At 43.0% G+C, this 24,784-nt stretch overlaps 1 protein-coding gene across 1 annotated transcript in view; it reads left to right on the top strand.

Annotated features, from left to right (window-relative positions):
- Positions 1 to 24,784, top strand: part of LOC309558730 (dynein axonemal heavy chain 11-like) — a gene marked incomplete at both ends in the record, with an annotated part of 1,130,439 nt that overhangs the window by 361,000 nt on the left and 744,655 nt on the right. Inside the window, 3 exons of the mRNA XM_082261779.1 lie at positions 1,909 to 2,142; positions 16,150 to 16,281; positions 22,778 to 22,938. Coding sequence (XP_082117905.1) covers positions 1,909 to 2,142; positions 16,150 to 16,281; positions 22,778 to 22,938 — 527 coding nt within the window. The remainder of the gene's footprint in view (positions 1 to 1,908; positions 2,143 to 16,149; positions 16,282 to 22,777; positions 22,939 to 24,784) is intronic.

Genomic DNA, 24,784 nt, shown 5'->3' on the forward strand with positions numbered 1-24,784 from the left:
TTCATTATAGACTGTTTTTTTTTAATAGGATCTATTTATTTAGTATTTCAGCACATACAGCATGTACAATATCTGCATGAACTGTAAATTAATAGGATTGCATATGAAAGACAACAAACTTCATTCAGAAAAATATCTCACATGCATTATTTAGGTGTACGGACAAATTTTCCCTAAATATCGCATGCAAAGCTGAAATTGTCAATTCACTATACGGTTTTGCGGTATTTACCGCAAAACGCTCAAAACTGTCAGTAAATACCACATGAAAAGGGGTTAAAGCTAAAGTCAATTCACAGACGAAAATAAATAATTAAATGCATGCGGTGATTAAGCACTGGTCCCGGCATGTAGTATTTAAAATGGTAAAATGTAAAGTTAGAAGGTTTTTTTTTATCTTAATGCATTCTATGCAATAAGATAAAAAATAAAAAAAACTTCTGTGTGTAGCAGCCTCCCTCAGCCCCCCAATATTTACCTGAGCCCATCTCTGTCTACAAATGCCTCAGCTGTCCTGTGACTCTCCCCCCTAATTGGCTGAGACACAGCAGAAGCGCCATCAATCAAAGTCAGGCAGCCAATGAGGAGAGGAAGAGGGCGGGGCCACAGCTCTGTGTCTGAATGGACACAGGGAGTTGTGACTCGGCTTGGGTGCCTCCATAGCAAGCTGCTCTCTGTGGGGGCACTGCATAGTAGGGAGAGGCCAGCAGCGCAGTAGAGGGACCCGAGAAGAGGAGGATCGGGGATGCTCTGTGCATAACCAACTGCACAGAGCAGGTAAGTATTACATGTTTATAATTTTTTTTATAAAAAAACAGAGACTTTACAATCACTTTAAGGAATGTAAAAATATAATAACCAGTTTTCAGTAGTCTCTGCCTTTTTGGACCAGTTCTCTCAACAGCAATGCATAGAAACCTGAATATGGAAATATTGAATCAATTGGGGTTGATTTACTTAAAGTACAACAAAAAGGAAAAACATTTTTTTAAGTTATGGATTGAACAGAGGTAGATTAGAACACCTGTTAGATTTTTATTGTTATCTGTGCTCCCATTAGGTAGATTTGCCCTCTCTATATTTATCCTGTTTACCGTTATCATTGAAAGAAAAAGAAAATCCCCCAGGAAAGTAATAGAGGGGAAATCATCCAATGGGACACAGATGGCAAAATAAACTGACTGGGGTTATAACCCTGCCTTACTCTAGCCAAAATGCAAAAAAAAGTTGTGTCTATAGTTCTATTTTAAGGCAAATAAACAAGTTGCAAGTTGCTCCAGAGCTTAGTAAATGAGATAAAGCTTCACTTTACAAAGAATACCCAATAACATGCAAGGAAAATTAAAAAAAAAATGAATTTTTGCTTGCACATGATTGGGTAATAGTTGCTAAGCTCTGGATTAACTGAACTTGCGAGGTCCTCAGCCTATCTGCTTTCAGTAAATCCACCCCATTACATGTAGTGAAATATATACATTTTCTCCAGGCATTTCACCAGATTTTTGAGGACTTTTTTGTGTATATACAGCATATCCACAATTTGCTGCAAACCTCCCATTCACTCCAAATATAATACAATTTGCATGTAGATCAGAACGGTTGAATCCCTTGTTAGAACATATGTCATATGTAGTGGGAATACTTTACTTATTCACAATTATTTCCAGAGATATATTTGGCTCAAATATTTGCACGACAGTATGGGATTATGAATAGACAAGCATTCTTTTAAAGGTGTGGAACTTGAGCTGTTAGGAGAAGGGTGTCATCAATTTGAAGGTTTGACAGATAGCCTGTGTAATCCAGTATTAACTTACATTTTAGTTCAAATGAAATAATAAAACTACCACTAAATAGTTGTTAAGAAATAATATTTAATTAACGTGAGAATTTCCTTCTTTGTGGTAGGCGGAGAGTTGGTTGGGGCTTTTGGAGGAAGCTATGAAATCAACAGTACGTCAGGAAATCATGGATGCTGTAGCAGGGTATGAGGATAAATTGCGGGACCAATGGCTGTTTGATTATTCTGCCCAAGTTGCCCTAACTGCTAGTCAGATCTGGTGGGCAACCGATGTGGAAATTGCCTTTGAGAGATTTGAAGAAGGCTTTGAGAATGCCCTGAAGGATTATAACCGCAAACAGGTAATATTTAGTTATAAAGCCACAAATTAGTATATTCTATAGAACATTCTATGTTTTATTATCTTTAATCAGTACATTGTGACAAGCCTTAATGAGTTTAAAATTGATTTTTTTTCCTTTAAAGCAAACCTGTTAGTTAACCGCTTGCCGACTGCCCGCCGCAGATGTACTCTGCTCCCAGACAAATCGCTGTACATGTAAGGCGCTCGCTCTGGGGAGTCTAGGGGGCGTGCTCCCACCCCCACTCGTCAGCGGGGGAAGCCAGTGCATGTTTCAGGCGTCTCCGATTGCCACCTGACACCCCCGATCTCTCCCCGCTGAGAGAGAAGGACGGTCGGCATCTGTCCTTCTCCCTGGGATGATCACAGAGACCATGTAAACCTGCTATATAGGATCGCATGTCTCTGTGATCATTTCACAAGCCACGCCCCCACAGTTATAATCACTCCCCTAGGCTTACATTTAACCCCTTGATCACCAACAGTATTAACCCCTTCCCTGCCAATGGCATTATTACAGTAACAGTGCATATTTTTAGCACTGATTACTGTAGTAATGTCACTGGTACCCCTAAAAGTGTAAAAAATGTCAGTTAGAGGTCCGATCTGTCCGCTGCAATGTCACAGTGCCGCAATGTCGCAGTCCCGCAAAAAAACGCAGATCACCGCCATTACTAAAAATGACATAAATCTTTCCCGTAGTTAGTAGACGCAATAACTTTTGTGCAAACCAATCAAAATATGCTCATTTCAATTTTTTTTTACCAAAAATATGTATCAGAAAACAAATTGGCCTAGAATGTTAAAAAAAATTGATTATTAAATTTTTTTTTCTATAATGTCATAAAAGAATGTGAAAAATATTGTTTTTTTTTCCAAATTGTTGCTCTTTTTTGTTTATAGCGCAAAAAATAAAAATCGCACAGGTGATTAAATACCACCAAAAGAAAGCTTTATTTGTGGGTAAAAAAAGAACGTAAATTTTGTTTGGGTACAGAGTCGCAGAACCACGCAATTGTCCATTAAAATAACGCAGTGCCGAATTGCAAAATAGGGCCTGGTGCAGACCCCACAATCTGTATATCCTACTCCCTGTTCTCAAGGATCTCTGCAATCCTAAGAATACTTTTACTGCTAATTAAGATTATCTTCCAGTTTAGCTTTAGCAATGCCCTTCAATAATACAATTATCCTAGGAAAGGGTCTCAGTGTCTAATATTTATATTTTTTAATCTAATTGGTTTGTGTAGGAGTAGAAGTTGAAGTGGAGGCTTAATTTTATTTAGTGCCCAGCATCGGGAGGCACCTGGTCTCCATTTTCATTTTGGAGGAAGTGGTAACGGGTTAATGCTGTTTGAAAATGTATTCTGTATTTCTTATGGTGACCACTGAAAATCCAAAATTTTGAGCTGTTGCCAGAACAGAAATAGAGGCAAAATTTTCCAATGAGGACACATTTGTAAATTAATTGTATTTGAGGCGCTAGCTTAAAGCGGAGTTCCAGCCTAAACACACTCACCTGTCCAACGGTCCAGCGATGCGGCCGCCTGAAGCCTCGCTCTTCTCCCTCTCTGCTCTGCGGCGCCGGCATCACTGGTGTGGGCACCCGGCTGTGACAGTTTGCGGATTCACAGCCGGGTACGCACTGCGCATGCGCGAGTTGCGCTACATGTCGTGATTGGCCAGCAATCTTCTGGGACCTCTGACATGTCCCAGAAGATTGCAGGGAGGGAGGGGGAGAGGAGAACTTCCGCTCAGGGTGCCGCGCCGCTCCGAGCCGAAGTGGGAGCGGGTACATGTCAAAACTAGGTACCCGCTCCCCCCAAAAAAAAATGACATGCCAAATGTGGCATGTCAGGGGGTTAGAACTACCTAAAGCGGAAGTTCCACTTTTGGGTGGAACTCCGCTTTAAGTACCAATGTGTGCCCATATGAAAAACAACATATACATATTATAAACAAAAACAGTGCTGTTGCTATAACAATATGTGAATGATCTGCAATCAAATACAATCAAGACTGTCCTTAGTAAAATTTCCTCAAAACACCACGTGCATATTAGTGTTCTGTATTCTTCTTAAAAAGTGCTCCTTTTTTGTGCTCCTCCACCTTAAGTAACGGGGCCACTCACCAGATGACTTTGGGCCACCAGGACCCTCACAGCTTATATGGAACTCCTTCATTTCAGGGGAGACTCCGCTTCCATCCAATACCACCAATTTGGATAACCAAATGCCACTGGGCCACCCAGGGCCTCACAGCTTTAAATGGATCTCCTTAGCATCATGTTAGGCTCAGTATCATCAGTAGAAATATCCCAGAATAAAAAACAAATCAAATAATCAGTTGGCTTGCTAATGGCGCTGTGAGGACGTGAACCAGTGAGCTCGGTGGCCGCTGTTGGTGCTTCAGCCCTATGCAGCCAACGTATCTTCCCCACTCCACATGCCTGTGCGTTCTAAGCCTCCAGCGACTCTGGCGGCGACTCGGGGATTGGACATCTCTGCCTATTTTCTCTGGTATCCTCCTGCTCGGCCGGGTCCTGCGGCCTCCAAGATGGCGCTGCCGCGCCTGTCCTCGGCTGGGCCCGCCACGCTTAAGAAAGCAGGGAAAGAGGCATCCAGTCAACCTATGGCTCAGGCTTCCTCCCTCCCCGATTGCTTCTCCAGAGCTGCCTCCCCCTGACTCTCCAGAACCATCGGCTGCTTCAAGTCAGTCGCAACAACCGCTGGCCTCTGAATGGCGGGAGATACTATCCCTAATACCTACCAAGCAGGACTTCACAGAGATGGCCGCATCAATCGTGAGTGCCCTTTCCCATGAGATTAACTACCCTAAACACCAGATTGACCGAGTAGACAGCAGGGTGGAGGGAGTGGAAGAAACCCAATCCTCCCTGACATTCAGGGTTACCGCACTGGAACATTCCCAGACTCTCTTCCAGAAACACCTGATCACTCTCCAACTTCAGCAGGATGATGGGGAGAACCATAACCGCAGGAATAACATTCAGTTGCGGGGCCTCCCCGAGGCCACCCTGGGTCCTGACCTTAAAGCCACGGTCACTGCCATATTCAACAGGCTCCTCGATAGGCCACCCACTGAGGACATAGAAATAGACTGGGTGCACAGAGTATGGGCTCCCTGCAGCTTGGGGGCTGACCACCCACGTGATGTCCTGGCCCAGGTCCATTTTTACTCCCTCAAGGAAGAAATAATGCGGAGGGCCTGGGCTAAGGGCCCGATAGACTTCTGTCTGCCAGTTCCTGGACCTGTCTAACTTAACTCTAAGGATGAGGGCCACTCTGAAACCCCTGCTGGAGACTATTCGCAACGTGGGTGGCACGTATCACTGGGGTCACCTGTTTCATCTGGTGGTCCTAAAGGGAGGAGCTCCTTTGCCCTCTGGTGGCTGAACCAGCTCCCTGAACTTTTCTCCTTCCTGCATGTCCCGACAACCCCAGTTTCAGACTGGCTGAGCAATCCCTGGAGTCAAGGTACCTCCAGACCCCCTCAACGCCACAGGAGGCTCCGCTCTAGATCCACTATGCAGCGGTAATTGGATGATACTCCTGCTTCACATGAACTATAGGACGTCTCCTCTTCTCTGGATGTGAACACCTGGAGGGCTTCCTGCTTTCTCTGCTGCCCCCCCCCCCCCGTTGCCCTCTGCTGCTTGATGCTTGCCTTAATATTGTTTTGGGCATGTATACTTTTGTTTCTCATGTTTTTCTTTTTTTTTTCTGCATTGGATCCTGGGGTTCCAGTCTGTGTGGTTTCCCACAGGGCTGACACCTCCGGGTCACGTCTTCCATCTTTCTCATAGAGTCTAAACCTCCATAACCCCACTAGGTGGCGCCTGGTTGCGCTAGGTTTTGATTGACCACATTTAGTGTTTGTACTGATATATTGCTCTCATTGACCTTGCTATCAGCTTCTCCCCGGACTCGGTCTGCCGACCACACCCCTGAGTGCGGAGCTAGTCCTGGAATAGGCGTTCCTTTCCTCTCTCTCCACATACCTTCCTCGTCTCCCCTTCCTTCTGATCTTTCCCCCTACCTCTTCTACTCCTTTCCCACCTTCTCCCCTTCCCCTTCTCTCCTCCCTCCTCTCCCTCTCTTTTCCCTCCTCCCCCCCTTTTTCTCCCAGACCGGGGCGTGGCTACCTGGGCGGACCATGTCAGTGCCTTCTGAACGTGTGGCTTCGGGCTACAAGTTGACCTTGCTAAATGTGCAGGGGCTATCTACCCCAGAGAAATGCTCACGGCTGTTGTCTGACCTTAAACGCAGCTGGTCTAATTTTGCCTTCCTGCAGGAAACGTACTATCGGATGGACTCTGTCCCCAAACTATACAATAGGGACTTTCCCTGGGTGTACCATGCCCCCTCCCCTATACCGATGTCCAAAGGGGTGAGTATTGTCATATCTAAACACATTCACTGGACCTTTATAGCAGAACACAGCAGATCCCCTGGGTAGATACCTACTCGTGAAGGGCAGTATCAGTCATATTGTGGTAACTCTGTTGAATGTATACCTACCTAACGTTAATCAATTGTCCTTTTTTTAGCGTCTGACTCCGGTTGTCTTGGGCTTCCGTGAGGGCCACCTCGTCATGGGCGGGGATTTAAATTTTGCCCCAGAGCCTCTTCTCGATACGGTGAGGGGGACCTCGCACCTTTCTTACGTACAGCTACAAAGACTGAAGAAGGAGCTCTCCCTCCTCGACCTGGTTGACCCCTGGCACGTGATGCATTCAAGTGAGCATAACTACACCTATTATTCGGCGACACACAACACGTACACTAGGATAGATCGCTTCCTGATCCCTCAGGGTGATCTTCCCCTGGTTACTTCTACTCAAATTGGCACTTTCTCCATGTCAGACCACGCTCCTATCCATGTCACTGTCTGCTGGGACTCTATGCCACCTAGGCCCCCAACCTGGAGACTTAACGAGTCGTTCCTTCAGCTCCCCGAAGTTTGAGCAGAGCTCAACGCAGCCCTTTCCACCTATTTCGCGGACAATGCTGACCCGTCCCTCTCCCCCATGGTTATATTGGAAACTCACAAGTGTGTTGTTCGGGGGGTGCTCATCCGCATCGGCTCGTGTCAGAAGCAGGAACAGGAGAGAGCCGCGGCTGCCCTCCTGCAGCGTATCACGGACCTCAGTATGAAACACAAGCAGTCTCTGGCGTTGGCACACTTGCTCGCTCTCACGCGGGCCAGGGAAGAACTGAACAACCTATTATTTCAAAAGGCGGTGCGAGGCCTAGCCTGGGTTAGGCGTCATTTTGATGAGTTTTCCAACAAACCTGGGGCCATGTTGGCTCGAGCCCTGAGAGGGACGAGAAAACGACTGGGTGGATGTTAGACACCTCGGCGGCCATTAATTTTGCTCTTTTTTCTGCTCTCTATATAATCTCCCTGCGTCTGGCCCTCCTTCCCCCGTCTCGGACGGGGTGGGGGCGTGGAGGTCTATATCCAAGACTCGGGCATGCCTTCCCTCACGGCAGAGCAGGTATCCGCTTTAGAGGGGGAGATAACTGAGGACAAGCTCGTCTCGGCTAGCCCCTTCTTTCCCATTTCAATGCCATCAGGGACGGAGGCACGATTCCAGCTGATTCCCTTCAGGGCTTACATCACCCTCATTCAGAAAGAGGGGAAGGATCCAATGTCATGCAGTAGTTACCACCCTATCTCCCTCCTCAACGCTGACCTTAAACTGTTTGCCAAGATCCTCGCTAATAGGCTCCTGCCCCATATACCGCACCTGGTACACTATGACCAGGTGGGTTTCGTGCCGTCCCGGGAGGCCAGGGACAATATGACTTGGGTAATTTACCTCATCCATTCTGCTCACACGTCACGCCACCCAATGGTCCTCCTCTCCACTGGCGCAGAGAAAGCCTTTGACAGGGTGGCCTGGGGTTTCATCCGGGCCACCCTGTCTCTTATTGGCTTGGGTCTTTGGATGCTGCAGTGCATTTTAGACCTCTATTCCTCCACCTTGGCGGCTGTTCGGGTCACTGATTGGCGATCAGACTATTTTCAATCATGAACGGCACCCGCCAGGGGTCAGGGGTGCACACTGTCCCCCCTGATCTTCGTTCTAGCGCTGGAACCTTTTCTTTGTTCCATCCGTGGGAATTGCGGGATTGCAGACAGCTGGGGGCCACCACAAACCCAATTACATCTCTCCCGAACATCCTTAATGCCCTCCACGTTTACGGTAAACTCTCAAATTATAAAATCAATCTCTCTAAATCGGCAGTGCTCAACACCTCTTCTCTTGCGGACGTCGAGCGGTCTCTCCGGGCCTCCTTCCCATTTCACTGGGCTACCAGGTCCCTATTGTATCTGGGAGTGCATATCACGGTGGATCCGCTCGACTTCTTTCAGGCTAACTTCCTGCCCCTCTTGGGATCCATTAAATCAGACCTCCGTGCCTGGCAATCATTTACTTTGACCTAGTTCGGGCGCTGTAACACACTCAAAATGAATGTGCTGCCCAGGCTGCTCTACGTCCTCCAAACGCTTGCAATCTCTGTCCCCTTCTCCTTCTTCAAACAGGTACGGGCGGCGCTCCGCTCTTTTGTTTGGCCCTCCAAGTCCACAAGAATTAGGCTGCAAACTCTGTCCCTCCCCAAAGCGAGGGGGTTTGTGGGTTTACCAGATCTTCTTCGGTACTACAGAGCTTCTCATCTCGTACGGGTTCTGGACTGGCATTGTAAGGCTTCGGCCAAGCGGTGGGTGAGCCTTGAGGTCGAGGAGGCGGGCCGGTCTCTACCTCTGGCTCCTTGGTCCCCCTTCGCTCCATCCGCCCCATCTTCTCCCATCCGACGATCGTTACTGCCCTCCGAGAGTTTAGGCGGATCCAGCATCTCCCGATGATGGCCCCCTGGTCCTCCCCTCTGACGCCCATTCTAGGCAATTGGAAGTTCCCCCTGGCTTTTCGAGTGCCGGAGTGCGGAGCCTGGCTCTGACCAGCAGGACGGGCCTCCTGGACATCTGGCCGTGGGGCAACGTTCCTACCTATGCAGAGGTCGCCGGCTGGTCCTGGGTACCCTTTGACCACCTCAGTGTCCACCAGCCTCGGCACTTTCTTCTCTCGCTTCAGAAGTCGGGTTATACCCCTCGACCTTTGATGCCACTTGAGACTATCTGTGTGGACATTCCCTCTCCTTATTTTACTCTACTTTTGGATGCGACGGAGGGACAGCAACTGCCCTTTATCTGGCAGTGGGAATGTGACCTTGGCATCTCTTTCACACCCAAGCAAATGGATAAGATTCTGACCTTAGCCCACAAGGCTTCCCTTGCTAACAAATTCCAGGAGGTAGGTTACAAAATTCTCACTTGGTGGTATAGAGTCCCTGCGATTTTACATAAAAGGGATGCTGGTTGCCTCTGACAGGTGCTGACGGTGCAATGCGGAGGGGGGGGGTGGGAACGATGCTCCATGTCTTTTGGGCTTGTCCCTCACTGAGAGTTTTTTGGAACGATGTAGCATCGGTCATCAGGCAGCTCACTGCGGTCAAGGTGGGAGACGATCCTGTGCTGTGCCTACTCCACCTTACAAGGAGACCGATTCAAAAATACAGGAAGTCCTTGACAATCCAACTTCTCAACGCTGCAAAGGCCTGCATTCCGGGTATATGGAGACAACCACAACCCCCTACGCGCTGTGGTTTTCCAAAATTAACAAAATCCACCATATGGAGGAGCTGACGGCTACCCTGTGGAACACTGAGGAGCAGACCTGGGACCTCTGGCGACCCTGGATGTATTACACAGGCACCGATGCATATCTGCAGGGGGCTGGGTGATCTGATGCCCCTTATCATCCCCCTGATAAAGACACGTAGTCCCTTGTGTCGACACACGTAGGGGAGGGGCCAGATTCACGTCAGTGAGCGAAGTATGCGGCTTTGAGAGGAACACTGTCAGAATTTAGGAGCAGCTGGCCGGGATTATCTGTCTACATATTCTGGTATATAATACATCGCTTGTAAATTGTGGTGCGCTGTTGGGCACCCAGTATATGTAAGTGCAATGTATTAAGTTTTTAATAAACAGTGATTTTAAAAACAATACTTGCACTATGGAACGTTTTTCCCATACATGTGAGTCACTCAAGAGTGATACAGACCCGCTGGGAGCTTTTAAGGTGAAGGAGAGAAACCATTCAGCATCCCTAAGGATTATCTGAAGCTCTTTTTGACCAAGTTTAGCCGCACCTAAGGTGAGATACCCCCCTAAAGGGGGGTCACATATGTAGAGGGGGCACATTGAATCATATTTTTGGAAATTTTAGCACTGGTGATTGGGACCTGTTTCTCAAAATTATGATCACGGTTATCAACTATTTAATCACAGATACTACCGATTCAGTACTTTGTTTATTATTAGAGGACTTTTTTCATTGTATCATTATTATTTGAATTTGGATACTATCAATAGGATTACACATTGTATTGATTGTCTTCATGTGTAATAAGGATACTTCTGATTATTTTTGTATGCACAACTGGATTTAACATTGTATATTTTCACAGCACTTTATTTATATATGTTGAATTTGCTAGTCATCGTTAAAGTGATATAAGGATACTATTTAATTAGTGTGTATAGACAAAGTAGATTTAGTATCCACATTACATATCTGCACAGTACTTAATTTATTTATTTATTTTCACTTCTGAAAATCTTATTTATTTTCACTTCTGAAAACACATCTGAATTGTTTACACTTTTTTGCAGTTTGTGAACTCATAGTTCACATTTGCGCATTGGGATTAGTGCTAGCGGCATACCCTCAATATACCCATAGAAGCTCGCAGATCATTTTGTCATTGTCTTCAGCAAACTGTTTGCGGGCTTTCTTGTGTATCATCTTTAGAAGAGGGTTCCTTCTGGGACGACAGCCATGCAGACCAATTTGATGCAGTGTGGGGCATATGATCTGATCCCCCACCCCTTCAACCTCTGCAGCAATACTGGCAGCACACATACGTCTATTTCCCAAAGACAACCTCGGGATATAACGCTGAGCACGTGCACTCAACCTCTTTGGTCGACCATGGCGAGGCCTGTTCTGAGTGGAACCTGTCCTGTTAAACCGCTGTATGGTCTAGGCCACCGTGCTGCAGCTCAGTTTCAGGGTCTTGGAAATCTTCTTGTAGCCTAGGCCATCTTTATGTAGAGCAATAATCCTTTTTTTCAGATCCTCAGAGAGTTCTTTGCCGTGAGGTGCCATGTTGAACTTCAAGTGACCAATATGAGAGAGTGAGAGTGATAACACCAAATTTACCACACCTGCTTCCCATTCACACCTGAGACCTTGTAACACTAATGAGTCACATGACACCGAGGAGAGAAAACGGCTAATTGTGGACATTTTCATTTAGGGGTGTACTCACTTTTGTTGCTTGCGGTTTAGACATTAATGGCTGTGTTGAGTTATTTTGAGGGGGACAGCAAATTTACACTGTTATACAAGCTGTACACTCACTACTTTACATTGTAGCAAAGTGTAATTTCTTCAGTGTTGTCACATGAAAAGATATAATAAAATATCTACAAAAATGTGAGGGGTGTGCTCACTTTTGTGAGATACTGTACTGTATGTATATGTTGTTTATGTGATCACATATTGGTACTTAAGCTAGCGCCTCAAATACAATTAATTTACATTTTTTTTGGCACACATCAAAAAATTTATGGCAGCTGCACACCAAGGTAATTAGCATGTTTTATTGGAGGCACCATTTTTATTTTATTTTTTCCATTATTTGAGGACACATTTCTGGTGGCAAGTGTCCAAGAGGACATTAAACTCATTTTTGGGAGGTTTCCTCTCACTTCCTATTGTGTCTACAAGGCAGAAAGTACAGTGGGGATCGAAAGTTTGGGCACCCCAGGTAAACATTTGTATTAATGTGCATAAAGAAGCCAAGGAAAGATGGAAAAATCTCCAAAAGGCATCAAATTACAGATTAGACATTCTTATAATATGTCAACAAAAGTTAGATTTTATTTCCATCATTTACACTTTCAAAATAACAGAAAACAAAAAAAATGGCGTCTGCAAAAGTTTCGGCACCCTGCAGAGTTAATATCTTGTACTGCCCCCTTTGGCAAGTATCACAGCTTGTAAACGCTTTTTGTAGCCAGCCAAGAGTCTTTCAATTCTTGTTTGAGGTATCTTTGCCCATTGTTCCTTACAAAAGTGTCCAGTTCTTTGAGATTTCTGGGCTGTCTGTCACGCACTGCTCTTTTAAGGTCTATCCATAGATTTTCAATTATGTTGAGGTCAGGGGATTGTGAAGGCCATGGCAAAACCTTCAGTTTACGCCTCTTGATGTAATCACCCGTGGATTTTGAGGTGTGTTTAGGATCATTATCCATTTGTAGAAGCCATCCTCTCTTTAACTTCAGCTTTTTCACAGATGGCATCAAGTTACCATCCAAAATTTTCTGAAATTGTATTGAATCCATTTTTCCTTCTACTCGTGAGATGTTCCCTGTGCCACTGGCTGCAATACAACCCCAAAGCATGATTGAACCACCCCCATGCGTAACAGTTGGACAGAGGTTCTTTTCATTAAATTCTGTGCCCTTTCTTCTTCAAATGTACCTTTGCTCATTCCGGCAAAAAAGTTCAATTTTAACCTCATCGGTCCACAGAACTTGTTTCCAAAATGCATCAGGCTTGTCTATATGTTCATTTGCAAAGTTCAAACGCTGATTTTTGTGGTGAGGACGTAGAAGAGGTTTTCTTCTGATGACTCTTCCATGAAGACCATATTTGTACAAGTATCTCTTTATAGTGGAATAGTGTACCGCAACTCCAGTGTCTGCCAGATCTTTCTGGAGGGACCGTGCAGTCAAACGTGGGTTTTGAATTGTTTTTCTCACAATCCTGCGAGCTGTTCTGTCTGATATTTTTCTTGGTCTTCCAGATCTAGCTTTAACTTCCACTTTTCCTGATGACTGCCATTTCTTAATTACATTCCGAACAGAGGATATTGACATCTGAAAACGCTTTGCTATCTTCTTATAGCCTTCTCCAGCTTTGTGAGAGTCAACTATTTTCAGTTTCAGTTTTCTAGACAATTTCTTAGAAGATCCCATGATGCTGATTGTTGGGGCAAGGTCAGATTAGTCTGGGCATTTAAAACCTTTGAGATTGACATCACCTGGTCTTCCCAGACGATGATTGAGAACAATCCATGACACTGACAGGTCTTAGCTAGGCCTGCGGAATATAATCGCCGAATCGATGCATCGCGATGCGACCCTTCGCATTCTGCATAGATTCGGGGTGACTGCAAAATCTATTAGCTAATAACGTCACTTCCGGGGGTGGGCAGCGCTGGCGCTTGATGAAAGTGGCGGCCGGGCTTGTGGAACACGGAGCTCCTCGAGGGAGAGGAGAGGAGGAGAGCAGAGCCTGCAGAGCAAACTGCCCCCCGACCCACGGACTGGCCAAGGAGGCCCTGCCCACCTTGCTTTCCGCCTGTACCGTGCATGATATCCGCTACGAGTCCGAGCTCCAAATGCCCGACATCATGAGGCTCATCACCCGGGACCTGTCCGAGCCCTACTCCATACACCTACTTCTACTTCATCCACAACTGGCTGCAGCTCTGCTTCCTGGTAAGTCGGGGCACTACAGAGCCCAGCATTACTCCTTACCAGGGCCTGTTGTACTACAACTAGGGGGGACTACAGAGCCTAGCATTCCTCCTTACCAGGGCCTGCTATAATGCAACTAGGGGCACTACAGAGCCCAGCATTCCTCCTTACCAGGGCCTGTTATACTACAACTAGGGGGACTACAGAGCCCAGCATTCCTCCTTACCAGAGCCTGCTAATAGCAGGCTCTGGTAAGGAGGAATGTTGGGCTCTGTAGTTCCCCTAGTTGTAGTACAGTAGGCCCTGGTAAGGAGGAATGCTGGACTCTGTAGTCCCCCTAGTTGTAGTATAACAGACCCTGGTAAGGAGGAATGCTGGGCTCTGTAGTGCCCCTAGTTGTTGTATACTGTAGTAGGCTACTATACTACAACTAGGGGCACTACAGAGCCCAGCATTCCTCCTTACCAGGGCCTGTTTTACTACAATTAGGGGGCTACAGAGCCCAGCATTCCTCCTTACCAGGGCCTACGGTACTACAACTAGCATCAGGTAACTCTTCTTACCTGATGCCCATGCCTGCCATGATCGGTCTCAGCAGTGCGCAGCATGCCCCAGCCCGCCCGGGTTCCAGCTTCTCATAAGAGACGTCACGTGAGTAAATCAACTCTTCATTCATTCTGCATTGGGAGTATCCTCCTATAACAGCGATTCTAGACTTTAAAATTGGAATGGATAATTAAAGGAGAAGTGGGGGACCCTGCCTAGTGCCTTGTTTGCTCTAAAGGGAATATATGGAGGACCCTATGTGGCCTGCTCTAAAGGGGGATCTATGAGGGGACCTGCTCTACTAAAGGGGGATCTATGGGGGGAACTGCTCTACCAAAGGGGGATCTCTGGGGGACGCTGGCCTGCTCTAAAGGGGATCTATGGCGACCCTGCACTAAAGGGGATCTATTCCATAGATCCCCTTTAGAGCAGGGTCCCCATAGATCCCCCTTTAGAGCTCAGTTCCCCTGGATCCCCTTTAGGGCAGGCCCAGGCTCCCCATAGATCTCCTTTAGAGCAGGGTCCCCATAGATCTCCCTTTAGAGCAGGGTCCCCATAGATCCCCCTTTAGAGCAGGGTCCCCATAGATCCCCTTTTAGAAAAGGGTCCTCATAGATCCCCTTTTAGATTCTATGGGGACCCTTCCCTAAAAGGGGCATTGGGCACATTGTGGGCAGTAATCGTGATGCATCGTGATGCATCGCGGAATCGAATCGTATCGAATCGTTGCCTTAATAATCGTAATCGAATCGAATCATGAGGTAAGTGAAGATGCGCAGCCCTAGTCTCAGCCTTGCAAAGGGGGCAGTGTATGCTATAAATTCTGCAGGGTGCCCAAACTTTTGCAGACGCCATTTTTTTGTTTTCTGTAATTTTGAAAGTGTCAATGATGGTAATAAAATCTAACTTTTGTTGACATATTATAAGAATGTCCAATCTGTAATTTGATGCCTTTTGGAGATTTTTCCATCTTTCTTTGGCTTCTTTATGCACATTAATACAAATTTTTACCTGGGGTGCCCAAACTTTTGATCCCCACTGTAAGCATAGAAATGTACCCAATAGAACACAGATGACAAAAAAAAAAACTAAAGGGGTTTCTTACTTTTCCTTTTTCCTTTGCTTGACTTTTTCATGCCATTAAATTTGTAGAACTGTAAAAATGTAATTAGGTTTATCGTTTATCTATTTTTTTGGAATATATACAATATCATTTTTATGTTCTATAGGATATCACTCATGTGCAGTAACAGGTAAAACTGAAGTTTTAAATTTTAAGTTGCAAACTGCATAAAGTAACACTGGTGGCATCTCAGCAGTACAAGTGAAATGAAATAGGCTCTAGACCCCTTTCATAATATTGTACAATAGCTCCACTCCATTGATATATTCCAACTAATGGACTCAAATAATATATATTTGCATAGCACAGCAAGGGATTATGGGCAATAGAATGCAAATTATCCCACATCCAGCATCACTTTTAAAAACCGTCCATTTTTAAAAGCCTTCGCTCTATACCTTAACATAGGAAAATGGATGAAAATTAGTCACTTTGACCTAAATGTTGTAAGAGAAAAGTTCTAAGGTTTAAAACCCCAAATATGTATAATTATTTGCATACTTAAATTCCTTTTTTTTTTCTTAAAGTGAAATGCGCTAGTTAATGGCACAATTTTGAAAAGTTGTTTGTTTTGATGGGAACAACAATGCATGTCTTGTCAAAGGCGCGATACATTTCACAGATGCATTTAGCACTTTATGCATGATAGATTTTATTCTACTGAGTTTAATATCTCATCTGAATATAATTATTTTGCAGATTGCTCAGCTGAATGCCCTTATAAACATGCTGTTAGGGGAACTTACCCCTGGGGTGCGTCAGAAGATCATGACAATATGCACAATTGATGTTCATGCGAGAGATGTGGTAGCCAAGCTTATTGCACAGAAGGTAATTTAATGCAGAGCAATTACCCTAATGCATTTTTAAAAGCATGAAATAAAGAATAATTTCATTTGTTGAAAAGCTCGCCCCTGCCTATGTGTAAAAGTGACAGAATGTTTTGATGGAGTAATTTTTTTTGTTACATTCCTACATTCACATCTAGACAATTATATTTATGACTTCAAGAATTGGCAAATTTTCACAGAAAAAAAAGAATTGTCTAAATGTTTAAGGATTATGCCAGTAATTGGATTTGCAACTTTTTAACATGACAGCCGTATTCATTTTTGCTTCTGTGATATTGTTCTGGAAAACAATTCATGTTAATAAATACTTTTCTTAACTTAAGACAAGGAAAGCAAGTTACTTCATTTGCTTACATATAAAATTATTTTATAATTTTTCATGTTGCACAAGAAGCTTAATGGAATTTCAGTCTTAGGATAATGACTGTATAATAACTAAATTAAATTGGTTGCTTCTGTGATCAAAAATGAGTCTCAAGACTTCTGGACTGCTCCATTTTCCTCAAATTTTCTCCCATATACAAGCAGACATTCACATAGCATCCAGGTCTTTAAATGTACTCCTGAAAAAGTTTTTCCATATAGTGGCATAACCTGACTTGTAATAACTAACCTTAATTATACTTTCTAACAACTGATTTATGCAAGTTTCTCCACTGCTAAAATAAAACAGAGTAATCTATGATCAAGCGAGTTTGCACTTTTAATTTCAGGGTCTCTATCCTTTTTACTAACAAACTGATTATACAGCTTTATATTCTGTTGGGTCTATTGTGTCCTAGCTTGAAAAAAAGTTAAACATTTATGAGCTACATCAGAACCCGAAATAAATGAATACAGGAAAACCTACTTTGAGAGTAATTTAGCTGTGATTAATAGTAATTGATAAGAAGTTGTCTAAAGGACCGTTTACTAGTCCAATATGGAGAACAGTTCTAATGCCCCTTTCCTCCCTCCAAATAACCACCCGTTGACCAGCATTCTATTACTACTTATAAATGGGAACCTGTGTCTAGTGGCAGTCCACAGACAGAGAATCAAACTACCACAAAGCCCTGAACGGGCTGGGGCAGTGTAAAGCCCCGTACACACGCACTGATTGTTGGCCGACCGATCGGCCGTCTTTTGTCCAGTGTTGTTGTGTTGGTTGAAAAGTGCTCTAGACTGCACACGAATTTTGTCGGCCAACAACAACCAACTGCAGAAGTGATGTCATGTTCTGGTCTACTTTCTGTGTGTTTTTTCTTCTCTGAGCATGCCCAGTCTTGCTCATCTGACTTTTGTCGGCCAAAATCTGTACTGACTGACGAACAATCGGCTGTTCTTGTGACGGACAACAAAAATTTTATAGCATGCACACCAGATTTTGTTCGGCCGAAAAGTCGCAGTCGGAAGCATCATACTAACAAGCCGACAATCGGCCGATCGGACGTTGGCCGAAAATTTACGGCCAACAATCGGTGCGTGTGTACGGGGCTTTAAGCTTTTAATCACTGTAAAGATTGTGGTATTGTTTTACATATAGGAATTTACTAATAATGTCAGGAAGGGGACATTTAAATGCTTAGCAGTACAACATGCACTTTCTTTTAACCCCATTATTGTCATATGATGTGTACTACTGCATGTGCTCCCAATTCTATTTCTGACAGCTGAAGTCCAAGCTATTTTGCAAGGAAGCAACTAGAGCTGTTGCCATTTAGAGAGTGCTTTAATTGGCCAGCAATCTGTACGTAGAAAAGCAATCTGTTAAAAATATTTTTCACTATATCACTTTTGATATAAAACTTTATTTGTTTTGTTAGCAATAAATAAACACAGGGCTAGGATAACTCTGCAAACTGTAAAAGGTTTAGTTTTAGAGCTTTTTTTTTTGTTTTTTTTACAAGCTTATTAGCTAATTTACAATCCAACATACAGAAGTGTTTATTTGTTTTTGTATCTTGTATTTAAAAAAAAAAAAACACTCAAAAACTTCAGTTGTTGGAAAAAATGGATTAATAAAATAAAATTTACATATTAAGTTGCATATAAAAATAATAGTTGGTGTATAAACTGAAACTATTTATTTATGTATTATTATTTCAGGTACTTATATAGCGCTGTCAATTTACGCAGCACTTTTACATATACATTACACATTCACATCAGTCCCTGCCCTCAAGGAGTGTACAATCTAAGGTCCCTAACTCACATTCATACATACATAGTAGGGCCAATTTTAGCAGAATCATAGAGCTTTTTTCGTATAGTCTTTCATGTAAAATAAAGTCAAATGTGCATGCCAGCTTTGAATCCAAGTAATAAACAGAAGGGGAATTGCACATGTTTGGTGACCATTTAAGCAGAACAAACAGGTGAATATTTTAGAATTGCATCTAACCAGCAAAAACAGTTGTTCAAATTTTTTTAGGAAAAAATATTTTTTATATTATTTCTTATATAAATAGTAATTATAAAATAAGATGTTCAATAATAAAATATAGCACCAAAATAAAGCCAAATGTGTATCCAGGAAAATAAAAAGTGCCATTTGTGTGTTAATGCATAATTTAGATACAAAGTGATTAGCAGTTGATTTTCCACATTATAAAACAGCTAGATTTGCTGTGACTGAGAAGAGGTTAATTGGAGTGGGAGTGGGCAGAGTTTAATATTCACCTTTTCAATTACCCTAGAAGCCTTATAATAAAAAAGGCACTTCCTACTTCTCCCACATTTTTTCTTTAACAGAATGTTGTTTTTTTCAAAACTATAATATAGTTTAAAATTACAAAACTAACCTGTTTAGAAACCTCTCTGTCAGTCCACATTATTGCACATATTCTGTTTAATTCACCTATTGTCAGTTGTTTTCCATGATGCTTGACTTTTTAGGCAATTTACAGACCAGGAAATATGATAATACAGATCATTGCTACTAACAAAGGGGAAGACTGTTTCAGTGTTAAAGCATTCAGAATCTGACATAAAAATGAGAGATAAAATGTGCCCTTTATTGTGAAATATCAAGGATTATCAGTGTTTGGTATAGTACATTTTGAGCTGGCAGTCCACAAATGCCTTCTTGGCAGCTTGTAAATGCCGTCATAATTTTAGAACTTAGCTGCCATGACACAAGGGCCAAGCTGGAAAGAGCGCTGCAATGAGCTGTAGAGTAACCACATTATATAGTAATGTCTGCTACTGAACCATGCTAAGTCACACTGTATCGGAAAGGTGGTGACATTTAAATAGTGGCTCTGGAACAAAAAATATACATTTTTGCAACTGAAAGAAACTTCATGTCAGATGTCTGATGACAATATACAGTATACCTTTTCCTATTCAGTATCTGTATTCTGTTTGGAAAATCCTTAGAGAATAGTGAGTATTTTTGGTTAATACTAGCTTTCAAATAATCCTGTTTTGAATTTAGGAAAACTGTTGCCTATTTGGAGAATTATTTAAATAGTTAATGGCTTTCAGCATTGGGCGTTTGCAGACATTGCAGAATTTTAAAACTAGATTGTACCCCAAACAGCTGAGCTTGTCATAATAAGCAGACAAAGTTTATAGCCTACACAATTGTTCCTTCATTAAACATACAGGGGTTTATTTACAAAAACATGAGAATGCACAATCTGGTGCATCTGTGCATGGCAGCCAATAAGTTTCTAACTTCAGTTTGTTCAGTTACAATTTGACAAAAATACCTGGAAGCTGATTGGTTTCTATGCACACTTGCACCAGATTTTACACTCTCCAGTTTTAGTAAATCAACATAAAAGTTCCAACAGCTGCTGCAGTGCCGCCTACCTGCTGCAGACAACTTTCAGAGCAACCTGATGTGCTTTGTCTTTCACACTACTCTGCTGCATTTTAGATGAATTTCCAGTGCATTTTCTGATTGCCTGCACCTGACTCAAAAACAAAAGAAAAAAGCAAAATGTTTTTGATGCGTTTTCCATTCATTTGAAAACTGCACCAAAGTTGCAGCATGCAGGACTTTTAAAAATGCACCGCACCCCCAGTGCAGTGATTTGGAGAGTCCCATAGGATTTAACCAGTTCTGGACTTGAAGGATTTGCCCCCTTATTGTATTCTGCTACATATTTTTGGTAAAAAAAAAATTGCAATAAGCGTATTTTCATTGGTTTGCACAAAAGTTATCGAATCTACAAACTAGGGGAAAGATGTAATGGATCAACCGGCACCCCAACTGGGTACCTCAGGTGACGGATGCTCCTAGTGCTTCCTGAGGGCTCCAAGCACTCCACCAGACACCATAACCACATCAGACCCCATGAACCGCCGCAGCTTGGTTGGGTTCTCACCGTCTCCTACCCACCCTGGACCTACGAGAAGGCTCCAGGTTCCCGTGGGTAAACCTCTCTTTCCCCAGAGAGTGAAGCAAGAACAAGCTCTTACACAAGCTCTTACAAGAGCTTAGTGATTATCCAAGGGAGAATGAAGAGCATAGCAATCCCTTGTAGCAGCCCCCCCCCAATGAGAGACAGGACTCTAGAATGAGGGCTAAATAGAATTCAAAACTTTAATGGTACAGCTGCTCTTTTATACATTTTTCCCCCACAAGGTTACCGCCCAGGTGGACCTTGTTGGGGACAGGACATGACATTCACAATCCAATAGAAACAGAGTTTTACACTCAGTGATTCCCATACAGTGTACACAATCCCTCCCCTCTCACTGATTACAGTATCATATGCAGATGAAGGTGTATACAGGAACTAAACTAATTATCTAGCCATCTGGACAGAACAATGTCATTAACATTTAACAATAGGACAGACACAATCCACATTCCATTTCAATACACAAACAATAGGTAAGCCTTTCAATGGCAGTCTGTGTGTCTCTCTCACAGACAAGCACACAGAATACACATTATCTAGGAGGCAGACTTCATGGCAATGTCTATAACAGTCTAAGTCTCCCAGTGTAAAGTGGGAATAAATCTTCATATTTCTACATGAAAATATTTCTGACAAATATTACTGTCCCATTTGAAGCAATTCAAACCATTAAGTATCTGTTTTTTTCACTTCCAGTGACGGTGAATACCTTCACAAAAGATTGATATCATTTTTTTTTACTAGTAATGGCGGTGATCTGCGATTTTTAGCGGGACTGCGACATTGCGGCGGACAGATCGGACCCCTAACTGATATTTGTGACACTTTTGGGGAGACCAGTTACATTACTACAGTAATCAGTGCTAAAAATATGCACTGTTACTGTAATAATGACATTGGCAGGGAAGGGGTTAACCTAGGGGGTGATCAAAGAGTTAAGTGTGAGCCTAGGGGGTGCTTTCTAACTGTGGGGGGATGGGCTTGTGAAATTACCACAGAGACCTGTGATCCTATATAGAAGGATCACAGGGGCTCTGTGATCATTTCAGAGAGAAGAGCTGTCAGCTTTGTTTACAACAGCTGACCGGTCTTCTCTCTCAGCGGTAGGCGATCGCGGGTGCCCGGTGGCCCTGTGCATCAGCAAAAGTGCGGCCAGTGGCGCGCGCTCGCCCCCCCAGCACCACAGGCTATGTCTGTTCACGTAGAAGAGGCAGGCTGCCGCAGTAAATCTGTGACGGGCAGTCTTAATGGGGTTAAAGGGAAACATTTTTCTTGTATATTACTTGAAAGGGAACACAGGAAAAACACATAAGCGTGAAAGGGCCCTAATCTCTGCTCAGGTGTGTGAATGTGTTATGTTGGGTAAAAGTCTAAAGGTAGTTTTTCCCTATTCCCTAGTAGTAACAGGAAGCTGATAAGTGAGACAGTTGAAAAACCCCAAAAAGGCCAAAGGCCAATACTATAACATACATTTTCAGTGAATAAAAGTCATAACTAGATGGAAAGATACAGGAGATGAGATGCTACAGTGTCAGCTGCCAAGCTGGGTTAGTCTAATACAATAGAAATTTGAAAAAGCCAGCCATGAGATCCAAATTTAAAGCTAAAACTGAGTCAAAAGCACAGCTAAATTGGAACGGATGGGAATAAAGACATGCTCAAAAGCACAAAAATTTTTAAATGGGAAAACTAAGATCGGTAAGATATTCCCCTTAGGAGACTCAGTAACCGATGATTGGTAATGCTAATGTATGTTGGATCCCATGCATGAGTGTGTGTGTCACCACCAAGACAGGAATGGCTGCAGTGCTGTGACATACAGGTATCAAGCACTACAGAGCTGTTAAATAAAATATATTACCTGCTTTCCTATTGCAAGAATAGTAGTGAAAAGTCTCAGTTGCAGTGTGAATGGGTCCAATCCTTCTGAAAACGAGCATCTGTTCAGTTTAGCTTTTTAAGAATATACTTCTAGGCATATAAGTTTACTACTTTGATTGCCTTTATTTGCTATATCTGAATAGTGTTAAGACACTGACATGGGGGTTTGGGACTTTTCTATATTACTGTATCTGTTATAAATGTTGTAAAGTATTTTATTTATTTGTTTATTTATTGCAGGTGTCCAATGGGCAGGCTTTTGCTTGGCTGTCACAATTGCGGCACCGGTGGGATGAAGGCACCAAGGAGTGTTTTGTTAATATCTGTGATGCTCAGTTCCATTATTCCTATGAATATCTCGGTAACACACCTCGTCTGGTGATCACACCTCTCACTGATAGGTGCGGATTGAATAGCTACCTTTTTAGTTACAGAAGTAATGTAAAGCAGTATTTCTAGGACTTGTGCATTTCAATAGATGTACAAATAGAACATCTATTTTATTACTGTTTCTGTGAAAAGACAGACATTTTCAATGTAACTATCTGTATCTAAGTATTTCTAGAAATAGTAGAGTTAGAGTAAATTTAGATTGGGACCCCTTTATATTATACAAAAATAATTTCTTACCCATCTAAGTGTATTTTTTTTTAATTTGGTAATATTTCACCAATTTTTTAAGCCTTTCAGAAGTTGACACAGCAGCACACAGTTGCAGAATACTTTGCATGGGAATCGCACCTCTTTGTCAGAAACAGGGTTGCTAGCAAACAATGCCTTTATGGGCAGTCCATAAAAAGTTTTCCTTTTTTCTGCATTTTGCAGATCAACACACCCAAAATGCATCATGCAGGAATTATTTCCAACACTTTGCTACAAATAGCATTGCTGAAAACAGGCTTCATTAAAAGCAATGTAATGTTCAGGCACTGCACATTTTTCTGGTGCTGTAAAATACAGCAGAATGCACGGCTGCTCTGTGCAGTGCAAGCTGTATAAGAAAATATATTCCTGGGACACACTGTGGAGTTAATTTACTAAAACTGGAGAGTGTTAAATCTGGTGCAGCTCTGCATAGAAACCAATCAGCTTCCAGGTTTTCTTTTGTCAAAGCTTAATTGAACAAGCTGAAGTTTTAAACCGATTGGCTACCATGTACAGCCGCACCAGATTTTGTACTCTCCAGTTTTAGTAAATCAACCCCACAGATAAGGGCCAGTGTGACATTACTATTGTCTAAATTATACAAATTTATATAGCGCCTCCTATTTTCTTTATATCCAGTTAAAAGCTCTGGAGAATGATTTAATTAAATACTCTTAAGTAATTAGGCTCAAATTTGTGGCAGAGCCACACAGGCTTGGGGTAGCAAAATTATTGGGTGAGAATCAGGCATATTTCCCATTGTTTTTTTTTACCTTTAAAGGAAATCTACATTTAAGGAAATATGGAGGCTGACCTTTGCTGGTCTTTTTTTTGGAAATGCTAGTTGCTTGGTTGTCATGTTGATCGTTCAGCTTCGGTACTTTCAAACTCCCTGATCCAAAACAAGACTGCAGATTAGAATGTCAGAGTGAAATTAGTACTCCTGATATGCATTTCCTGTTTAGGGTTAGTGACTCTAAAGGTTTGTACACACACTCTGTGGAAGGGGGGGACACCCCCGAAATGTGTAAGCCACATTTGGAGGTATTCATCCAACTACGGTTTGCATCAGTGGATTATGCTCAGTGGAGACTTCCGGTGGACTTACAATTTTATTTTCGCCTGTCTTTTCATCACCTTTGTGAGTATGATGTATATGTTTTTATCAAAATAATTTTTTACAAAAGTAATGCGCTAGGCTGGTGCACCCTCTGTATTTTTTTCTTTTTGGAGTTCTATCTGGGTTCCCCTGACCTGTTGGGAGTGGCAGCACAGCCGGAGCAATGACCAAATCAGCTGAGTCGTGTTTCTATAAGACCAAGTCGCATACATTTTATTTTCTCAATTGTTCACACAAGCGTTGTGTCACTTGTGAGCATTGTAGTTTGGCAGACAGTTAGGAGATGTTATTTCCTCTCCTCACTGCCTGTTTCAACCTCTTAAAAAAAGCCACACCACCACACTCAAACCTCATGTACTCCTTGTCTGCTGCCTTTACAGCTTAACCGGCAGCAGTTGGGGGGTGGTAAAAAACATGGCTCCTCACAACTGCATGTGTAAACAAGACCTAAAAGAATGGAAGCTGTCAGATAAGCATGACAG

This window comes from Pelophylax lessonae, assembly GCF_965119305.1.
Source record: "Pelophylax lessonae genome assembly, chromosome: 6".
Taxonomy (NCBI): domain Eukaryota; kingdom Metazoa; phylum Chordata; class Amphibia; order Anura; family Ranidae; genus Pelophylax; species Pelophylax lessonae.